This window comes from Manis javanica, chromosome 15 (assembly GCF_040802235.1).
Source record: "Manis javanica isolate MJ-LG chromosome 15, MJ_LKY, whole genome shotgun sequence".
NCBI classification, from domain to species: Eukaryota; Metazoa; Chordata; class Mammalia; order Pholidota; family Manidae; genus Manis; species Manis javanica.
Window position 1 is genome coordinate 74,033,021 of NC_133170.1, and position 20,472 is coordinate 74,053,492.

General features: G+C 47.7%; 1 protein-coding gene across 3 annotated transcripts in view; it reads right to left on the reverse strand.

The window, feature by feature from the left end:
• KSR2 (kinase suppressor of ras 2) overlaps positions 1–20,472 on the reverse strand; it is a 371,798-nt gene that overhangs the window by 103,884 nt on the left and 247,442 nt on the right. For all 3 annotated transcript variants that reach the window (XM_073222345.1, XM_073222344.1, XM_073222346.1), the window contains one exon: positions 2,805–2,874. In XM_073222345.1, coding sequence (XP_073078446.1) covers positions 2,805–2,874 — 70 coding nt within the window. The remainder of the gene's footprint in view (positions 1–2,804; positions 2,875–20,472) is intronic.

Sequence of the window (20,472 nt, forward strand, 5' to 3'; positions counted from 1 at the left end):
GAGCCCTGGATTCCAGTCCTGCTTCTCTGAGATCTGTGACTTAATCAAGTCACTTAAACCACCAGAGCCTTAGTCTCCCCATCTGTAAAGTGGGGATTAATAACAGAGTCAACTTTACAGGGTGTTGGGAGGATTAAACGAGGTCATGCACGTCAAGGGCTTCACATGGTGTCCGACACATAGTAAGCGCTCCCTGAACTGGGTTGCGACTGTATTATTACCTGAACATTCATGACAGTCATTCATTTGTTCAACCAACATATGACAAGTTCTGTTCTAGGACAATGCAATGGATGGAGCTGGAGCTGTGCCCAGAGAACCACAAAGCAAGTGGGGGCCTCCCAGGAATCCAGCTGAGCCATTCCCCAACACTGTTTGTCATGTCACCTGGGGAGCTTAAAAGAGGACCTGTCCCCAAAAAGCTGAGACTGTGAACTTCAGTAGCAGAGGAAGTCCCTTAGAGTGAAAGTCTTTCAGACCATCAGCTCATCTCCCTCCCATCCACCACCACTTGCTGCAAACACAAGTGAGTTTGGAGGCCTCCGATGGGCAGCTATCAGCCAGCTGGAACAGAGGGGCATTAGATTAACTTCCTGGGCCCCCCTTATCTGCCAGGGTGCTTCTTCCCCATGAGATACCAAGCAGCAGCAGAGTTAATTTTCATTTTCAATTTTTGTCACTTTCAGCAGGAGTTGTATCTAATCTCTACTGCCTTGGAGTGTCAAAATGAAAATCCTAAGTGATTATGTAACTTGGTGCTTGAGCATTTTGAGGGCAAGGTTGCATCCCTCTGCTGCACCATCTTGCCTGATTTGGGTCAGTCACTCTCCAAACAGAATGAGCTATGGCCCAAAGCCTCCATACTAAGCAAACAGCAATATTCTGAACAGAGGCTCTTACAGCTAAGAAGACTCCCTCTGCAGTTTTGGACTGGGGGTTGGTGAAGCCCCTTTCTTCCCTTTCCACGGGCCAGCGAGTCTGGCAGGGTCTACTTTGCAAGGTTTGGCAGCTGTAGGCATGGTGAACCAGCCCGCATGCACGCAGAACAGCGAGCAGGCAGGGTGAGCCCCCTGGGTGGGCCTTTCCTTTCCAGCCCTCCCCAGTCCTGGGGTCAGCTCAACCTCGTCCCGAGCTCTGGCTCAGATGACTCTAAGGACAGGATGGGATTTTTAATTTCACTTCCTCACCAGGACTAGGATGATGAGTTTGGGTTTCTCCTTCCTGGCCTGGAGACTGGGCAGAAACACAGGGTGAGACTGAGAGTAACAGGGCGTCCCAGTCCCAGCTCCTCTAAGGTGTTCCTGATGCCCAAGACCATCAGGTCCTTTCCTGTCTCTGGGCACCAGCATTTTAATCTGAAGGTATCACCAAGCCTAACGTTAAGGTGAAGAGTCTGGGCACACAGTTGAGCCCAAGGCCAAGGCGGCTAGGGGGTGGGGCTGAGCCAGGGGCGGGGCCTATCCTGGGACAGAGCTGGGCCAGGGGCTGGGGCCAACCAGGAGCCACGCTGGGCCAGGGACAGAGCTGGGCCGGCGGCGGCGGGAAGCTAACAACAAGAGGCCCTTCTTTTCTGACGCCTTTCTGCATCTGACTGCCTTGACCACTGACGTGTCTATCACGTGTTTCACACTGCTTCCTCCACCGTTTTCTCGTTTGAGTTTTAACAACTGCACTGTCAACATATTTCTTTCCAACACCGTTGACGAGATGCCATTCCGAGAGTGCTCGCTCCCACCTCGCCCCCAGCTATGGGGAAGTGTCTGCCCCTGGTATTGCCCCCCTTACAGCCCTGATCCCTCTGTTCTGTCATGGTCTCTTGTTAACCATCTAACCCTCCACTAGACCGCGAGCTCCCCAAGGACGCAGGCCTTACATCTTGCTCAGCGGTGCAAAATGCTCACACAGAAATTCCCTACAAATTCCAGTGGAAAGGATGCATCGAATGAGTGAACAAATCAGTGAGTTCAGAGGCCTCGAAGCAAGCAAAGAAAACTCTCCATAGCGGAGGCCAAAAAGCACCAAATGCTGAGGTCGCAATCGACCTCATACTCCCTCCACTTAATTAGCCAGGGCCTTAGTTTCTCTGTCAATTGGACATGACCACACTTGCACTACTTACCCCAGAGTTTGTGAGACTGAGAATAATGAGATAAAATGTGTAAACTGGAACCTGGAAAGTTAAAGAATTCTTGTAAGAGATGACTAGGAGATACAAATCCCCTCCTGAGAGCAGGTGCTCCGTTGGGAAAGTTGTTCTGTGCAGAGCTCTGGACTGACCTATCAGCAGGCAGTGAGCCTCTCTGAGTTCAGCCTGCAATCTGTGTCTTCTGTGGGGGTGGCCCAAAATTAGGATGTAAAGCATTTCTCTTGACAACGATACCATTTACGGAGTTATAGTATGTGCCAGGCCCTTTGCTTAGCACTTTACAAATACTACCTTATTTAATCCTCATGCCCATACTGTGCGTAGGCAGAATCACCTGAGAAAATTAAGCCTCAGCGAGGTTAAGTAAGTTCTCTCAAGGCTGCAAAGCTTTACCAGCTGAGACTGAAACACAGGTCGGTCTGACTCCAAAGCCCTGGCTTTTAGCGATTATGTGCTAATTTTATAAGGTCAGGCTAATAAGAAGCAGACATGGCAGTCCCCAGCTACCACATCCCAGTTTAGCCCAGCAGAGAGAGGGGCATGGTGACATCAGAGCTGGAGCAAAACAGGTCCTCAGCTGTCCCCCGCCCTGGTGGCCAGAGTGCCCAGCCCTTGCTGGGACGGGAGGTAGGCCCCCCGCACACAGGACCCAGCCTACCTGTGCTTGATGGAGTTGCCGAGGTCTCTGCGAGGGATCTGTGGGGACCAGCGCGGCACTGACAGTGTGTCTGCAAGAAAAGAAGAGGAGAAGGGCCTGTTACACAGAGGGTCAGCGGCTGCAGTGGGCTCCTGCCAAGCCCCAGGAGGAAGAGGGAGGCTCGCTGGCCTCAGGAAGGACACTGACCACCGTCGCCAGGCTTAAGCAGCATTCTGCTTTGCTGTGTTACCCTGACTCATGAGGTTCCCTGGGCAGGGCAGCCAACGGAGTGTCTGGAAGAAACCAGCTGCAGAAAGAATATAACTGAACCCTGCTTCCATTTACAGAGTACTCAGTGTGTGCCAGGCATGTGCTAAGTGACTCACATGCCTTCACTCATTACATCCTCAAACAACACTGTCAGCTAACAAGGTTGACAGCATCCCCTTACAGATAAGGAAACTGAGGCTTGGAGAGAGGAATCATCTGTGCAAGGTCATACACCTCGGAGGTTGCACAGAAGGCTTGAGGGAATCAAGAAGACGTGCCTCTGCATGCCAAGTTCTAATGCAGTAGATTCCAAATGCCAGTCATGCAAACGCCACTTCCCTTATTTTTGTCACGTGCTGTACAGCCCATAAAATTTTTTATTTATTATTTTAAGCTCTTTTCCTTTTTTTTTAATATACTTATTTTAAAAGCAAACTCTATAAAGAAAACTAGTCAGTTTCTGCATATTATAGGTAATTAACTATTTAAAATATGTCCAACCATGTACCATCTAAACTCATGCTAGAGTAAGAGGATGGACTGATGAGTGGATGGATGAGTGGGTGGATGGATGGGTGAATGAATCGTTGGACAGGTGGGTGGATGGGCAGATGAGGAGGTAGATGAACACACAGGTAGGTAGTTGAATGGGTTGGTAGGTGGATGGATGGAGGGATGGATGGGTGGTAGGTGGGTAGGAATGACTGGTAGGTAGAAGGATGGATGAATGAATGGGAATGAGGAGAAATAAACCACACAGATTTCGGACTGGGTGCCTGTCTCCATCTGGTCTTTCCTTTCATGCCCTAGGCCAAATCCCAGCAACCTCCACTATGGCTCCACCACTGCCTGAGTTCTGGAACTTCTTCCACAGACCCTGAGCACCAGCCTCCACCTTCATTCCACTACCCGACTGCCAGCACCACCACCCTCCCCACAGACCTGGAAGGCCCCAGAGAGGCATGAAACACCGCGGAAATGAACTAGTGCTGTTTGCAACGTCTCCTCCAGCTGGGGAGAGAAGAAGCCAGTGGTGACCCACACACTCTCATTTCGTAGGCCAGGTGGGTGGGACCAGCTCCCTGTTTTCAGAGCTGCACCCACCCACTTTGTTTTTCACAGCAATTGTTGTGGAGTGGCATGCTCACCAGGGAGCTGGGCGTGTCTGAACTGACCAAGCAGCATTTAACCCCCCACCCACTCACACTCCTCTCTTCCAACGACACAGTCAGCAGCCATCTGAAAGCTGTTTTCAGAAACCCATTTCTGCCCTTCTAAAGCTAGGGCCCTTTCTAGGAAAGCTAATGATTTTGCAAGCCTCAAAGAGCAGAGAAAACCCAGGAGACAGACAGAAGGATATATCAGTCAGACGCACAGCTAGTGGAATTTCCTCTAGTTTAACTAAAAACTAAATGTCATCAAGCCCAAACCCATTTTACTATGTTTCAGTTTCTGAGGGAACAAGAGAGAAGAAAGAAAAACAATTTAAAAGAGAGAGAAAGAGAAAGAACATTCTTTCCATTCCTATCTCCTCTGGGGACTGAAATCAGATTTGGGAGGAAGATGTGCCCTGCTAACTCCTTAAAATGCCTTGTCCAGTGCCAGGGTTCGGTGCCGGTAGGACCGCTGCCCTGGATAGGAAGGGTTAGCTCAGATCACAGCCTCCTCATGGGGAATCTACAAAACTAGGGGTGCCAAATGGGTCTCATCTCATGGGATATTGGTAGTGGCTGTCTAGAAAGGTGTGTTGAGAAGGATTCTGAAGCTTGATAGGGAAGAGTACTGAGATTGATTAGCAATGTCTGCCATGAGTGAAGAGTAAGGCAGTACCAGCAAGTGTGCATGGATTTGTCACTCCTGCAAGGACAGGGACCACATCTTCATCTTTGCACCACTGTCTCATAGCACAGTGCCTGGGGCAAAGTAAGTACTTAATACTTGTTTGCTGAATCCAAAATAATTATCATAGCAACACTGGGTTTATTGATCACTCAGTATGTGTTAGACATTATGCTGTGCAGTTTATGCATGGAAGCTAGGCCTCCGTGCAGTCAGTGTCCCCATCATTCCCTACAAAAGAAAATAAAGCAGATCAGAGAGGGGCAGGGACTTGCTAAAAGTCACACAGCCAGGCTCTAGAAGGACCTCAAGAAGTAACTCTGCAATTGCTCACAAGTCCTCCAAAAGCCCCTACCGGAGTGTTCTCAACCAGAACAATTTTACCCTCCCAGGGGATGTTTGGCAATATCTGGAGATATCTTTGCTTGTCACTCTGGGCGGGGTGGGGGTGGGGAGATGCTACTGGCATCGAGTGGGTAGAGGCCAAGCATGCTACTCAGCACCGTACAGTGTACAGGACAGCCCCCTCCCCATCAATGGAGTAACCAGACCCAAATGTCAGTTGTGCCAAGGGTGTGCCAAGAATCCCTGATCCAAATGTTTCTCTCTTCTCTAGCCTCCTCCCCTCCCAAAACCCCGCAAAAAAACCGAGATGGTACTTCTGAGGCTCAAGTTAGCAGAGAACAAATCCTCTTTTGTAATAAGGACATCTCCCTGTTAGATTCATAGCCTAGTTATTCTGTTATTCTCAATTACAGCACCTTCTCAAAAAAGTAGAAGTAATTAAGTTCAGTAGTTTGGTTTCATTTTCGAATATTTGGTTGAAGGGTGAATTCTGTCAATTACATTAAGCGGCTGCAGCATCATTAGTCTCAAGCAATAATAACCTACACAAGGCTTCGTACGTGGGTGTAAAGACTTGAACTTTGAGAACCTCTCCATACTTTCTTCGTTTGGATTTCATTAAATTTGCCAACTCAAGCCTTAAAGCAAAGGGAAACTGTTTAAAGGGAAGGGGGTGAAATCTATGAAAATGCAGGCCTTATCATAACAGAGAAGGCAAACAGCATTTACAGCAATTAAACTGATACAGAAACTTCTGTTTAACAATCAAAGCGCCTATTAAGATGTCTCCATAGCTGAACAAAAGCTTCTTTTCTACTCTAATTTTCTGATAACAAGTCAGGCAGACATGGAGGCAGAATTGTGTGTATCTCTGGGCCCTCCGGTCCCAGAGGTGGAATGATAGACATTCCTTCTCAGACATTTCCATCTCCAGTGTGCGGACAGGGAACATGCTTGGGGGAAGAGGGGCTCTTCTCCCTTCCATAGGTCCCAATGTTGTAAGTGCCTCTGTATATAGGAAGGGATAAACCAGGAGCCCTCAGTAGCTAGGTTGACAAACAGATGCCTCAACAGAAGGAACCAACATTAAAAAAGCATTCACATTATGTAGAACTTTAAAATGAAAAGTTTGGGCTCTGACCTGGGGCAACGGAACTCAGGCTAACAGAGGAACCAGGCATGGGAAAAACACTTAAAAACATGTCAGACAGAGACACCAGATAAGAATGGAACATAAAGCAAAAGAAAAAGAGAAAAAAGAATAGAAAGAAAAGCAATAAGAATACAAATAAGAAAATAATAAGAAAAATAACAACAGATATGCTTTTTGTTGTGTTGTCAGGTGCCAAGCACTACTGCCAAATAAGCCCTATACATCTATCATCTCATTTAATCCCTATACTGAGGTGTATGCATGCATGTAATTAGCAGTCCTAGGACCGGCCCCATTTCACCAACAAGGAAATCAAGAAATTATGCCATTTGCCCAAGGTCACACAGCAAGTAAAGGCCAGGACTGCGGTTTTAAATTCGGGCCCTATAGCTGGGGCTCAACCAACAAACAACAGCCAATTTTGTTCCCATGTCCCAGTCGGGAATACTCAGGCTTAGGAGCCATAAGTAACGGCCTATAGCTAGTAAGAAACTGAGGTGGGATTTGAACCACAGACCGGAACAAACTGGATGCTTCTAATCCAGACTGTCCTGCAGATACATGGAGTTCAACCCAGCCTGAACCGTCCTTGCCTCTTACCTCTCTGCCTGGGAAAAGCCAAGGAAATGACAAGCATCAACCCTTTCAAGCCCAGGGAAGGGCCACAGAGGCCTGGAAGATGATGTCCAAGAATGTCATTCATTCCATCTGTCCCTCAGGCTTACTCAATAAATATTTTGTTGAGCAGAATAATGCCCATCACCCACCACAAAGGTACCTACATCCTAATTCCAGAGGCTGAAAGGCAAAAAGATTTTGCAGATGTGATTAAATGAAGGATCCTGAGGTGAGGAGATGATGCTGGATTGCCCAGGCGGGCCCCATGTCATCCTAGGGGTCCTTGTAAGTGCAAAGAGGGAGGCTGAGGGTCAGAGTTAGAGAAGGAGGTGTGACTGGCTTTGAGGATGGAACGGGACCAACGGCCAAGGAATGCAACAGCCTCCAGAAGCTGGAAAAGGCAAGAGACAGGATTTTCCCTGCAGCCTCCAGGAGGAGCCGGCCCTGCTGACACCTTGACTTCAGCCCCATGAGACTGAGTTTGGATTCCTGGCCTCCAGAACTCCAAAAGAACACATCTGTGTTGTTGTAAACCGCCGAGTTTATGGTAATTTGCTACAGCAGCCCTAGGAAACTCACACCGCACCTCTCTTGTGTCAGGTACGGTTTTAGGAACTGGGCACTTGGTGACCAGGATAATCAAGTTTTCTGAGCCTAGAGTCTAGAGAGGACGTCAGAAAGCAAGTGAGCAAACAAATAAAAGCCTACGGTAATTTCACACCGTGATACATTCCATGGGGGAAATAAGAAAGTACAGGCTTTTGGGTTAAGGCACCAGGAACCTAGAAGTACATTAGAAAAGAGGCGGGATGCTGTGTGAGGGTGGGGGAATTGGGGTTGCCGGGGAGTCGTGGGGGCCGGGGTGGGGCTCACAAATTTAAGAGCTCCCTCTGGTGGTGGAGGGGAGAATAGCTCACCAGGTTGTGACAAAAATAGGAGTCCCCCACCCCAGGTGAACCGCCCACCTTTCAACTCCCCACACCCCCACCAGTGTCCAAAGCATCAGCTCTGACCCATACAAGGCCATTTATCTCCCAGCCCAGACCTTCCCCACTTGAGCTGTCATGATCCCACCTGCAGCCCCCAGTAAAAAAAGTCCACACCCCTGAGTAGTCAGTGCACTGCCTGGCAAGGGAGCAATGCCCAGTCTTATCTACTACATGGATCCCAGATAGGGACATGCCTCTTGGAGTCACATCTTCATTTAATCCTAACAACCCTATGAGGTTGAATCCCTAGTGTAGAGGTAAGAAAAACAAGAATAACTTAATTGTTCAAAGCCCTATAGCTAATATCTGGTAGACCTCAGAGTTGAACTCAGTTTCCTATGAAACTAAAGCCTTGCTCTCCACCCCTACACCATGCTACCTGCTATACTATGTCTCCTTCTGAGATAAATTTAAACATGATTCTTTAAACCACACAGTCCTAGAGTTGGAAGGATCACAAGAAACTGTCTATTGCTGTCTCTGAATCTCTAAACCCTCTTGGATAGAAGAGGAGGAATCCTATCCTTAAATATTTCCATAGAGATAAAGACCTCAGAGCACATAATACCATAATAGTAACGGCTAACATTTATTGAGCACCTACTGCATGCCAGATTAAGTGTTTTAGATGTATTATTTCACTTAATCCCCATAACTCTGTTTTAGGTGGGTAGAGCTGGAGTTTGAGCAAGAATAGTCAAATCCCAGAGCTCACCATCAGAAATATCACAAATGAAATGAAAGGTCCAAGCTTCCAGCCCAGGGACATGGCAGGCTGAGCAAGAACCTAACAATGGTGCTGCATTCAAAGCAAGTAGCAAATTCTCCAGGCCATAGACATAGAAATTAATAAAACCTAGACATTAACCTTTTTTGGGGGGGGCCACAAGCCAGTCACCAGCTAAAAATCCCACTGATTTATCCAAGGTGCCAACCAATCCTTGACTAAAGCTGTTCATGATATTATTCACAAATCAGGGAAAACTCTACTTGTTTTAATATCCAATACAAATATATCAGATCTAAAAATATTTTAATAATGTCCTACCTCTAGAGGTTATGGTTCAGTGGTGCTTCAAGGCCAAATCAACTTTCTTCCTGTATTTGGACATGATTTTCTCCCTGAGACAAGTGTGACCCATTTCTCAAGATCCAAATTTCATCATCTGGGGCCCCTGATGGCTACAGAGGCATCTGGGGAACCACCAGTGTCTAAAGGAGACAGCCTGGGTGTTATGTCATGGGGGAAGAAATACAGCAGAAGGAACTGCCAATGATAAGAGAAGAGGGGGCTGAGCAGGGCTAGTGCTATTCGCTCTGGGTGGAGGAGGCCACTCAGAGGAGACACTTGGGGATTCCGTGGCACTGAGGCAGAATCAAGGGTACTGGCAGAGCCCCCCACCTAGAAATAGGGACATGGCAGGAATGGAGGCATGAAGGCCAAATCGATCCACGTGTATGTGGGGTTTGACCTAGTGACAAGGCCTTGAATGTACACATGCTTTGGAGACAGAGCAGAATACTCTTTTTCTGAATGAGAAGGGCCTCCAGGTCATCAGCCTGCCCTGTGGAGTGTGGGAGAGAGCGTGGGACTTGGAAGTGATCAGACCTGTTCACAGATCAGCTCTGCCACATATTAGATCTGAGACCTTGGATAATTTCACCTCTCTATGCTCAGTTTGGTCCCTGTAAAAAGGGAGTCGTAATATCTCCCTCAAAGGATTGTTAGGAAGTTGAAGTTGGATAGTATAATTAGAAAAGGGCTCAACTGAGTGCCTGGCATATTATTGTTATTATTGTTTTTGTTACTGTCATCATCACTCTGCCTTTAGAATTAACATACCAGTCGGAACATGACAAAACTGTCCATGGACTGTGATTTAGAATGGGAGTTGGCAAACTATGACCCTCAGGCCAAGTCCAGACTGTCACCTGCTTTTGTAAATAAACTTGACTGGCACACAGGTTCACCCACTCATTTACATAGTGTCTATGACCACTTCTGCACTATGACAGCAGAGTTGAGTAACTGTGACAGAATGGTATGGCCCACAAAGCCAAAACTATTTACTATTTGGCCCTTTATAGAAAAAATATGTCAACCCTTGATTTAGAGTTGTGTAACTCATTTTCTTGGCAAAAGAGATTTTTATCTTTTTTTTCGCTCCAGCTTTATAGAGGTAAAATTGACAAAATCGTAAGATATCTAACATACACAACATGATGGTTTGGCATACATATACACTGTAGAAGATTTTTTCTTTGAAGCCAGGAGACCTGAGTTGTGGACCCCTTTCTGCCATGTACATGGTGGGAATCCTTGGACAAATGGTCTACATTCTCCAAGCCAAAACACGCATGACCATTTGGTGCCATTCCTCTGCTCACCTACTCCTAGCAGACTGTGGGGTGTGGGGTGTCAATGCTCACTTTTCAGAAGAGAGAAGCGAGGCACAGCACGACCAGTAAGTGGTCCAGACAAGGTTACAATCCATTCCAGTCCAGCCTTGAGCCTGTATGCTTTCTAGACTTCACGGTCTCCTGGTAGAATGACCTGGGCTGAGGCAGTGTCTCTGATGACATGCCACTGCTGAAATCCATGCCAGCTGGCGAAGGCAGAGGGAAAGGACAATTAACTCTCTCCCTGCTTCGGTCTGGGCTAATTAATACAATTACTCAGCCGTCATTCTATCAAAGCACAGTGAAGACCTTGAGGATGTGTAAGCTACAACTGGATGGGGTGGACTGTGCTGGTCAGGGCCAAGGGGGAGAGTGAGAAAGTGCCCCCGTGGGAGTGTCTCCAGGTAGAAGCCTACCTTGGTAAGCCAGGTGAGAGCAAATAGTGGCACAGAACAACCAGAGGGCTGATGTGTGGGGCAAGAGGCAGCAATGTGCTGAGAATGTGAGGGAAGGACATTGCAGAAAGCCACACTCCAAGTTCCTCCTGGCCCCAGGCCTGGTGACAAATTTTAAGAAATGGTGAAGCCTCATCAGAAGCACCTTCAAGATCTAGTGGGGAAGCTAGAATGTATTTATTCTAATATCCCCTGCCAGAAGCATTTTATCCTTTTAAAAGACCATTGCCCCCGCTTGTCTGAGTCCTGGCAAGTAAGTGCCAAGCTGGGATCCCCAAATTCCCCATAAATCAAATGTGTGGACAGGGGTAACATCGCTCTCTCTGCCAGGGAGAAACGTGAATCTTAGAGTCATCACCTGTGATTTATTTCAGCCCCCTCAAATGGCCTCAATTAAATTTCACTGCTGGTAAAGAAAGAGAAGATGGCTGAGGCATTTAATTACATTTATAATGTGCTCACTGTTGAATTTATTAAAGTGTATCAGGGATTTTTAACCTCGTAACCAAACAATGGGAGACCTGGGTGCTGTGTGAGTGATTATCTCCCTTATGGGGATGATAGACGAGAATCCAGGATGTTAACAGAAGGTCCGGTATGCGTCCAGGGGGTGTGGAGACAACCGGGGGTCACAGTGGGGACAGGACAAAGAAGGTAAGGCAATGGGCCCCTAACTCCATGAAAACAGTCCCACGCATTGGAAGGGTGCGTGGTATTAATGATCCATCTTCCTATGATTCTAAATATGAGACCTATTAGAAAATCTTTCTTCCTCTCATATCCCTACCCCAAACCTTCCCCTCAAATTTCCCCTTGATATAATTTTATGTGAGGATCTGGAAAGAGGAGGGAGATCATCTTGTAATGTCAAAAATCAGTTTATGCAATAAGATTAAAATACAAAAAAGGAAATCAAAATCTTATCTAGAAATCCAGAAGAATCTCATTAGGATAATGGATCCACTTTGGTTTATTTGGGAAGTGCTCTGGAAATACATTATCATTAAGGAAATATGTGTGGTGCTTCTGGAGTATGGGGGAGGGGTGCGTCCTTAAATACGATCCTGAGAATGGCGTTGGTTTATCCAAAATCATCATCTCTGTTGTAGAACCATATGTACATATAGAAGCATATTTAGAATCAAAGTCAGATGGGGCAGAATATGCTGATCCCAGGCCAAAGAGGAAGAAATGCCCTGTGTTCTGAAAAAGCAACAGGACAGCACTAAGGGCCAGTCCTGGGCTCAAAGTCGCCTGTGACCCCATTGCTGTCCCCCATTCCTCACCTGACCCTCCCCAAATCACATTCACACCATTAATCTGATGTCTTGTACCTCCCACCTTCAAAGATGCTGATTCTCTGTGTAGAACATACTTGCAGCCCCTCCCACTTCTCTTAGCCGGCCTCATGCCAACCCCTCCTCCAAGATCCTGCTCAGGCATGGCTCCTCCAGGAAGCCCTCCCTGAAGGCACAAGGAGTGACACCCCTGCTGGGCCCCTCCCACAGCATCCTGTGCTAACCACTCGAGGCCATTTGCCTCATTAGATGGAGAGACTCTGCTTCTGTATCTGTTCTCCCCACCACCACCCCCGACCACCAGCTCCTGGAGAGTAGGTGCTGTCCACACCTTTATGTGGACAGGGTCCATGCAGAGTTGGCTTAGAACTGAGAAGTGAAGGTTTTCCTTGCTAACTCCAGCAAAAATAAGCCAGCAGCCCAACTTTCTGAATGAGGACTTTACTTCTTCACACCCTACAGGGCCTGGGCCAGTCAGGTGTCCCAGGAAGCCAGGAGCCCTGACCTGAGTCCCAGGCTCTGACCTGAGGCTGGGACCTCAGCTGGGGCAGCGGACCAAAGGAAGCCCATCTGCCCAAAAATGGAGCCCATCACTTCCTCTCTCAAAGCTCTCCCCACGTGCCCATCTGTCCAGGGCCCTGTGTTTCCCCAGTCTCTGGGGTTGGGACCCCAGGAATGTTTTCAACTCTTTCTGACTCTGGCTTGCAATGGGGTGCCACTGGCAGAGTCCTTCCTGACGGCAGATTTGGAATTTATGTCACTTTTCACATTTGGTCCCCTTAGCAACCACGTCAGGGAGATCTACTATTGATCCCATTTTATAGATGAAGAAACTGAGGCTCTGAGAGCTTAAAGCAGCGAAGTAGAGTGATCTAAAGAATGGCTCTGGGAGTTAGCAAGCCCAGGGTCGCCGTCCTGGTTCTGCCCCTAACTGGCAAGTTGCTTAGCTTCTCTGAGCCACAGCACAGTAGTAATGATCACAGCTGACAGTGGCCAGGCATTGCCTAAGCCAGTAGTGCCCCAAACCCTCAGCACACGGGAATCATCTGTGCCTGTGCTCCGCCCCTGAACTATGATTTAATTCAGAGATCAGCAGACTCCAGCCCAGAACCCATGGTCTGTTTTTGTAAACAGAATTCTTCTGGCCCCTGGCCACACCCATTGTCTACGGCTGCTTTGCACAGTAAGGGCGGAGCTGAGTAGCCGCAGCAGAGGCTGAACATCCCGCAGAGCCTAAAATACCTACTATCTGGCTCTTCCATAAGAAGTTTGCCGACCCTTCATTTAATTGCTCTGGGTATGGCCTAGCTTTGCAAATTATTAAAGGTCTCCAGGGAATACAAATACCCAGGCAAATTTGGGGATCCCTGGCCTAAGTGTTTTCCACGTGTCAGCTCACTGAGTAAAACAGCCATGTCTCTTTCATCCCTGCCTGTATCGTCAGCAATGAGCATCACGATGGGCACAGAGTGGCACTTCCACAAATATTTATTGAATAAATGAACAAATGAACAACCCATCCTGTGAGTTAGGGACTAATGATCCCATTTTGCAAATGGGGAAACTGAGGCTCAGAGGTCACGTAAGGAAAATGTCCTTCTGGGATTTGAACTTAGATCTCCTTAGCTGCAGCGCCTCACTTGTGAGCACTGTGGTCTCTCCAGATCTGCAGGAAGGAGGAGAGACTACAAGCAGAGTTGGCTGGGTGCCTTCCTGTGCCCCCTTCCTGGGAGACATGCCCTAGACATAAGGAGAGGCAATGGGAAGACCCAGAGAAGATGTGGGCCTGGCTGGCAAAGCAGAGCCACCTCCGACCACACAGAGGACCTGTCTCCTTGACCTGAAGGAAAATGCTAATGGCAAGAGGCTGGCTGAGTGCCTGGCTTGGGCTTAAATGAGGACAAAACAAGAGGTGACAGACAGGCCCCACGCTGCCATCACCACAAACGTCTCTGTGAAGGGAGAAAAACAGCCAGCCCTGGGCTCTATCAATTTCGATTGTAAAAGGTCTCACGTTGGAATAAACCAGCAGAAACAGCAGTATCAGTGACAGGCATGGGGCAGGGGGATGCGGCGGACATGCAGACCACAGACTGGGATCTTGCAAGGTGGGCCTGACACTGGGACCCGGAAGCAGGCGAAAAGATGCGGCTGTTGACTGCATGTTCTGCAATTCAGGCAACCCAGGGGGCCAGACCGCCTCTTTTGCCTAAGAGGCAGAGATACAAGATGGAATTCATTTATAGGTGCAGACCTGAGTCGAAATCCTGATTCTGCCCATTGCCTTCCCCTCTTGAGAACTCCTCTGTAAAAGGGGAATGATAGACCCATCTTGCAGAGTTCCCCTAAGGATCATGCATGGACATGTGAAGTAAGTGCGTGGCTCATAGTAGGTGTGCAATAAAAGGTGGCTTTCCCCTTGAGCCATCAGAGGCTTGTTCTCAGCTTTCCTTAGCAGCCCTTCTCCCTGGCCTGAGAGGACAAAACCTTGGGAAGAGTCTCTTTTGGGAAAGAGGCCACAATGCTTGGAGAAGCAGCATGAGTTATGCAGAAGGCAGAGCTGTCTAGGTCCTCTGGCTATTTATTCCCCTCCGATCATCCTGTTCTGAGCCCATCCATAGCCCGTGCTTGCCTGGGTGTGATGGATGGGTCTTAAGTTCCTCACACACTCCATCATCAATTACTTACATATTTATTGCCTTGAACTGAGTTTATGGATCTTAAATCAGAGCCATTCAGAGTTGCCTGAGCTGAAATTCTTCCCCATTGGAAATGTGATGTCTTTTAATTATGCAGCTGCCCTGTAGTTAATGTTCAGTGGAAGTTAATAGTCCGTAGAACAAAGGGCTGCTGAGAAGTTCCCCACACAGAGTCATTCCATGGAATCGGGTTCAGTGGGGACAGACCAGGTGGGCTTGCTGCGAGAGACCCCGGTTTGACACCGGGCATCCTCGGGTGTGAACTTCAGGCAATAGATTTCCTCCCTCTCTCAGTTCCCTGATGCTCAGAGTGGCGTCCAAAGAGGTGTCATATTGTCTGTGGTTTGCAGACACGGCAGAGACAGCCTTGTGAAGGGTCATATTTTAAGGTTAAGATGGGGTGCCCATACTTGAAAGCATTCCCATGGGGGGCCGAGGGGACGGAGATGTGGTGGGTCCTAGTCCTGATGTGGCAGCTGTGAAGGTGAAGGTCACTGAGGCAGGGGACCCCTGTTGTACCAGGGCACTGGTTAATCAGGAGAAGTGTCACCAGTATTGGGGTACAGAAAACCCTCACCCCCAAGAACCTGGAGAGAAGGAAGGAAGTGGACCCTCCAAGAGGGAAACTAGCCCAACCCCTAATGGGTCAGAGGGCAGAGAGACATTAACCTGAAGCAGTGGGTGTCAGTGCCCCCAGGGGACACTGGGAGGGACAATAGAGAGTGACAGCTAGTGGGTGGGAGGTTTCTTTTTGGGGTGATGAAAATGCCCTGGAATTAATTAGTGGTGATGGTTGCACAACTGTGAATATACTAAAAACCAATGAACTGTTTTAAAAGGGCAAACTTCACAGTATGTGAACAAGCTCTAGGAGATTCTGATCATGCTTATGTTTTTTTTAAATAAAGCTGTTATTTTTAAAACCTTGAGCATACATCAGAATCACCTGGAGTTTGTGAAAATACAGATTACAGGGCTCCGTGGCTGGGGAATCTGATTCAGCTACACCTGGAGCAGGGCCTGGGAATCTGCACCTAACAAGCTCATCAGGGAAGCTCTGAGGATGACTGGGCGGCATGTGCCACTCCCCACCTGCCATCAACCCTAAGGAACAACAGTACCCACACATCACCCCGTCACCAAATCTAGTGGCAGGGCCTTTTCGCCATTGGGTCTCCTGCAAAGGATTTTATTTATAGAGTTGCCAGTGACTTCAATCATTGTGTGTTATGGACTGGATGTTTATATCCCCCTAAAATTTGTATGTTGAAACCTAATCCCCCGGGGTTCAATATCTGAAGGTGGGGCCTTTGGAAGGTGGTGAGGTCATGAGGATGGAGCCCTCATGAATGGGATTTGTGCCTTTATGAAAGAGACCCCAGAGAGCTCCCTTGCCCCTTCCACCAGGTGAGGACATAGTGAGAAGACAGCCATCTGTGAATCAGGAAATGGGCTCTCACCAGATACCGAGTCTGCTGTTGCTTTGACCTTGGATTTCCAAGCCTCCAGAACTGTGAGAAATAAACTGTTCATTGTGTAAGCCACTCAATCTGCAATATTTTTGTGAGAGCAGCCTGAGAGGATGAAGGCAGTAGTAGGCTGAAGTCCCCCAAAGATACCCATGTCCTAAAGCCTTGAACGGTGAGTGTGACTTTACATGGCAAAAGGGATATTGCAGATGGCATTAAATCAAGGAGCTTCAGATGGGAGATCATCCTGGGCTATCCCAGCAGGCCCTATATGTAGTCACGAGGATCCTTATAAAAGGGAAGCAAGAAAATTAAAGGAACGCAGTGATGTGGCCGGGATGGGAGCTAAGGGAAAAAAGGGGAGGTGCTGCAGGTCAGGAGCCATGGAATGAGGGCTGCCTCTGGAAGCTGGAAAAGGGAAGGAAATAGAGCTCCCCTGGAGCTTCCAGAAGGAATCAGCCCTGCCAGCACTTTGCTTTTAGCCCCGTTAGACTCTGTTTGGACTTCGGACCTCCTCAACTGTAAGAGAATACATTTGTGTGGCTTTAAGCCACTAAATTTATGATGATTTGTTATAGCAGCAATAGGAAACTAATATAGTCATGTGACCAATTCTTTTTTCAAAGAAAAGCATAGATGGGCCTTTATTAGGCTTTTAAAGGATCCTCACAGCAGCAGGATATATCAGGATTATATCCCATTTCACAGAAGAGAAAATTGCAGATCACAGACCTTCAGTAATTTGCCCAACACAGCTAGTAAGTGGAGGGGGAAAAAAGAATCTATTTATCCACCTACCAGCCTGAAATTTCATTTAGAGGATCCTCACAGCAACTGGAAAGATCAGGACTATATCCCATTTCACAGAAGAGAAAATTGCAGATTAGGAAAGTTCAGTAAATTTGCCCAACACAGCTAGTAAGTGGAGGGGGGTGGGGTCTGTTTATCCACCTACCAGCCCGAAGCGATGGGACGGCATGGTAATATATGTGAGTAAGAGTCAACATCCCATAAAATCAACACCCCACCCTTCCCGGAATCAAGCCGTTTAATCTACCAAGCCCACAGGGAAGGTGCATCCAGAAAAGCCCACAGTGCCCTCACCCCTCTAATGGTCATTTAGCAGTGCTTTAATTAACCTAGAAAATTATTTGGCCTCTCAGACTGACACTGGGCCCTGATGTAGAGGGTTAGCTATTTGTAATCTGACACAGCTTCACACAGGATTGAGAATGTAGACTCCGAAGTCAGAAGAGCATCTCTGCCATGTAATGAGATCTGGGTACCAACTGCCTCTCTTGGCATTTTAAAACACTAATTGCTCTAGGTCAGTAACTCAAAAGTTATGCATCAGAATCACCTGGAGCGCTTGTAAAATACTGATATCTGGACTCTAGACTTGCTAATTCACTGAGTCTGGGGCAGGAAACCAAGAATTTGTACATCTAATGAGTTCCCAGGGACGTCGACACTGCTGTAAGTTTGGGAACTGCACTTGGAGAAGGACAGTTCTAAATCAGGGTTTCCTGACCTCGGTTCAAATGACACTTGGGGCTGGATCAGTCTTTATTGAGAGAGCTGTCCTGTGCCTTATAGCCTGTTGAGCAACCTCCCTGGCCCTGCCCACCAGATGCCAGCAGCACCCCACTTCTCCCGCTGTGACAAAAATGTCCACAAACATTGCCAAGGGTCCCTGGGCTGGGGGAGCTAGAACCATCACTCTAGCTCAGAGACACCAAGCATGCACAAGAAGAATGAATCACCTAATGCAAGAGCCCAAACACTGTGGTCCCACATATTTATCAAGGGTGTGCATTGAATAGTGAGCATGGGGCTTGGGACAGGTTGCCTAAACCTGTCACTCCTGCAGGCATTGCGAAGTCAGTCCAGCAGCCACAAGTCCTACCAGCCAAACGACTCACTGTCTCCTCAAAGTTTCCCCAAGTTCTCAGAGACACCACTGCTTCCAGGTGCTGTGATTCAACCCAGTCACTAAGGACAGAACGGCCAACCCTGGTTAATCATTGAGGAATGAGTCTGAGCCACTGAAGGGGCTCAGGGCCAAGGCTCAAAGGCAGTCTGATTGCAAATATCAAAGAGGAAAACAAATTCATGAAGCAGCCCCAGGTTCCCAATTCTCACGCTCAGCAAAGCAAATCCGAAGGTGCAATCTTCTTAGGTTTTTCAAAAGCCACAAGATTGATAGTTGGTGGGAAAGGAAAGGTGCCGAATCTGGGCAAGATGGATGGGTGTGGGTGCAATCAGATGCATTTTCAGAGCCTCTGTGCTCCGACACCTGCCCCCGTTCTCCATGGAGCTTGGCTGTGAATGCACCCCTGGACCACGCCCTCCGTCTCCTGTACCCGATGCTCCTATTCTTGTAGAAGGGACAGAGCCTATTGATGGATGTGTTCAATGTGATCATTCTCACTTATGCACAAAACAAAGGCCGGATTGATGAACTCTGGGAAAGCACATTCACCAGCCTGATCTATGCCTTTTACCTTGGAGCAGCAGCGCAGCCTTCAAGCACATGCAACATCTTTGCATTTGTCAATAGGACCTTGATTCTCTAAAGGCTGAAAGGGGTTTTCACGGGTGAATGCTCAGAGCCAGCCCAGGGTTTCGGAGACCCACTCAAAGCCTTCAGGTGACTCTGTTTGCATCTGCTGGCTTCTTTATCCCTACATATTACCCTTGAGTAAAGGCAGGCAAAAAAGACTTTCTCTGCCCATGTAAGGAAGAAATGGAGATGTTAAAGGGATGGGGTTGCGGGCAGGGGTACTCCTGTGTGCCGGAAATTGCAAGGTCCTGCTTCCTGAGTTCACAGCTCAGCTTTGACCCTGGCCAAGCTTCTGCCCTCACTGAGATCATTTACTTATTTATCTGCAATATGAGAATTTAAACAGCAACACTGCAAGGTGGCTGTCAGATTGAATAAGGCCCTGGAGTCGTGCCGCCTGCGCTGGCATCTGGCTCTGCTACCTGTCAGAGGTAAAACTCTGCCTGAGTTCTTACTTAATCTTTTTGTGTCTCTCTAGTTCTTCAGAGGATTGAACAGCACTTAGAATGGTGGCTAGCATGTAGAAGGTGCTTAATTAATATCTAATTTAGCATTTAATTAATATCCCTCTCCACTTACTTCCACTTACTCAGCCTCAGAGTACGTCAGGTAAGGCATGAAGAGTCTCTATTCACTCATTTAGAAGCAAAGATCTTGGGGGTGTCTAATACACTGGGTCGGATAGTGTTTCCCCAAAATCCGTATCTACTCGGAATCTCAGAATATGACCTTATTTGGAAATAGGGTCTTTGCAGATGTAATCTAGTTAAGAGGAGAGGTCACAATGCGTTGGCAAGGATCCTAATCCGAAGACCTACAAGAAGGGAAAATGGACACACAGACACATAGAGGGAGGAGGACACGGCACCACACACAGGAGAACGTCACGTAAGGACAGAGGCAGACTGGAGAGGCGCACCTGCAAGGCAAGGCATGCCAAGGACTGCTGGCCCCCACCAAGAACCAGGAAGGGGTAAGGAAGGATCCTCCCCGAGAGCCAGCAGAGGGAGCATGGCCTGCCCACAGCTCGACTTCAGACTTCTAGCTCCAGCACCAGGAGGGAACAAATGTCCGTTGTTTCAAACCACCCATCTGTGGCACTCTGTTAGAGCAGCCCCAGGACACTAACGCCAAGGGAACTTCTGCTTCCAGGCAGGAGCCCACCAACCACTCCAATCTCTCAATTCTTGGATCTGACTTCCAGCTAACTTCCTGGGCCGAGAAGGATCTAGAGCAGAGGTCAGGAAACTTGTCAGTTAAGTACCAATAGTAAATATTTTAGACTTTGTGGGCCATACAGTCCCTCACAACTATTCAGCTCTGCCACTGTAATGCAGAAGCAGTCACAGACAATACGCAAATGAAGGAGCATGGATGGCTGTTTTCCGATAAACACTAAAGTTAGTTTTATATAATATTCACGTGTCATTAAATATTAGTCTTTTTTTATTTTTTTCATTTATTTAAAAATGCAAAAAACACATTCTTAGCCTGTGGGCCATACAAAAACAGACAGTGGCCAGATTCTTTTTTAATTGAGATGAAATTCACATAAATAAAATTAACCATCTTCAAGTATATGGTTCAGTGG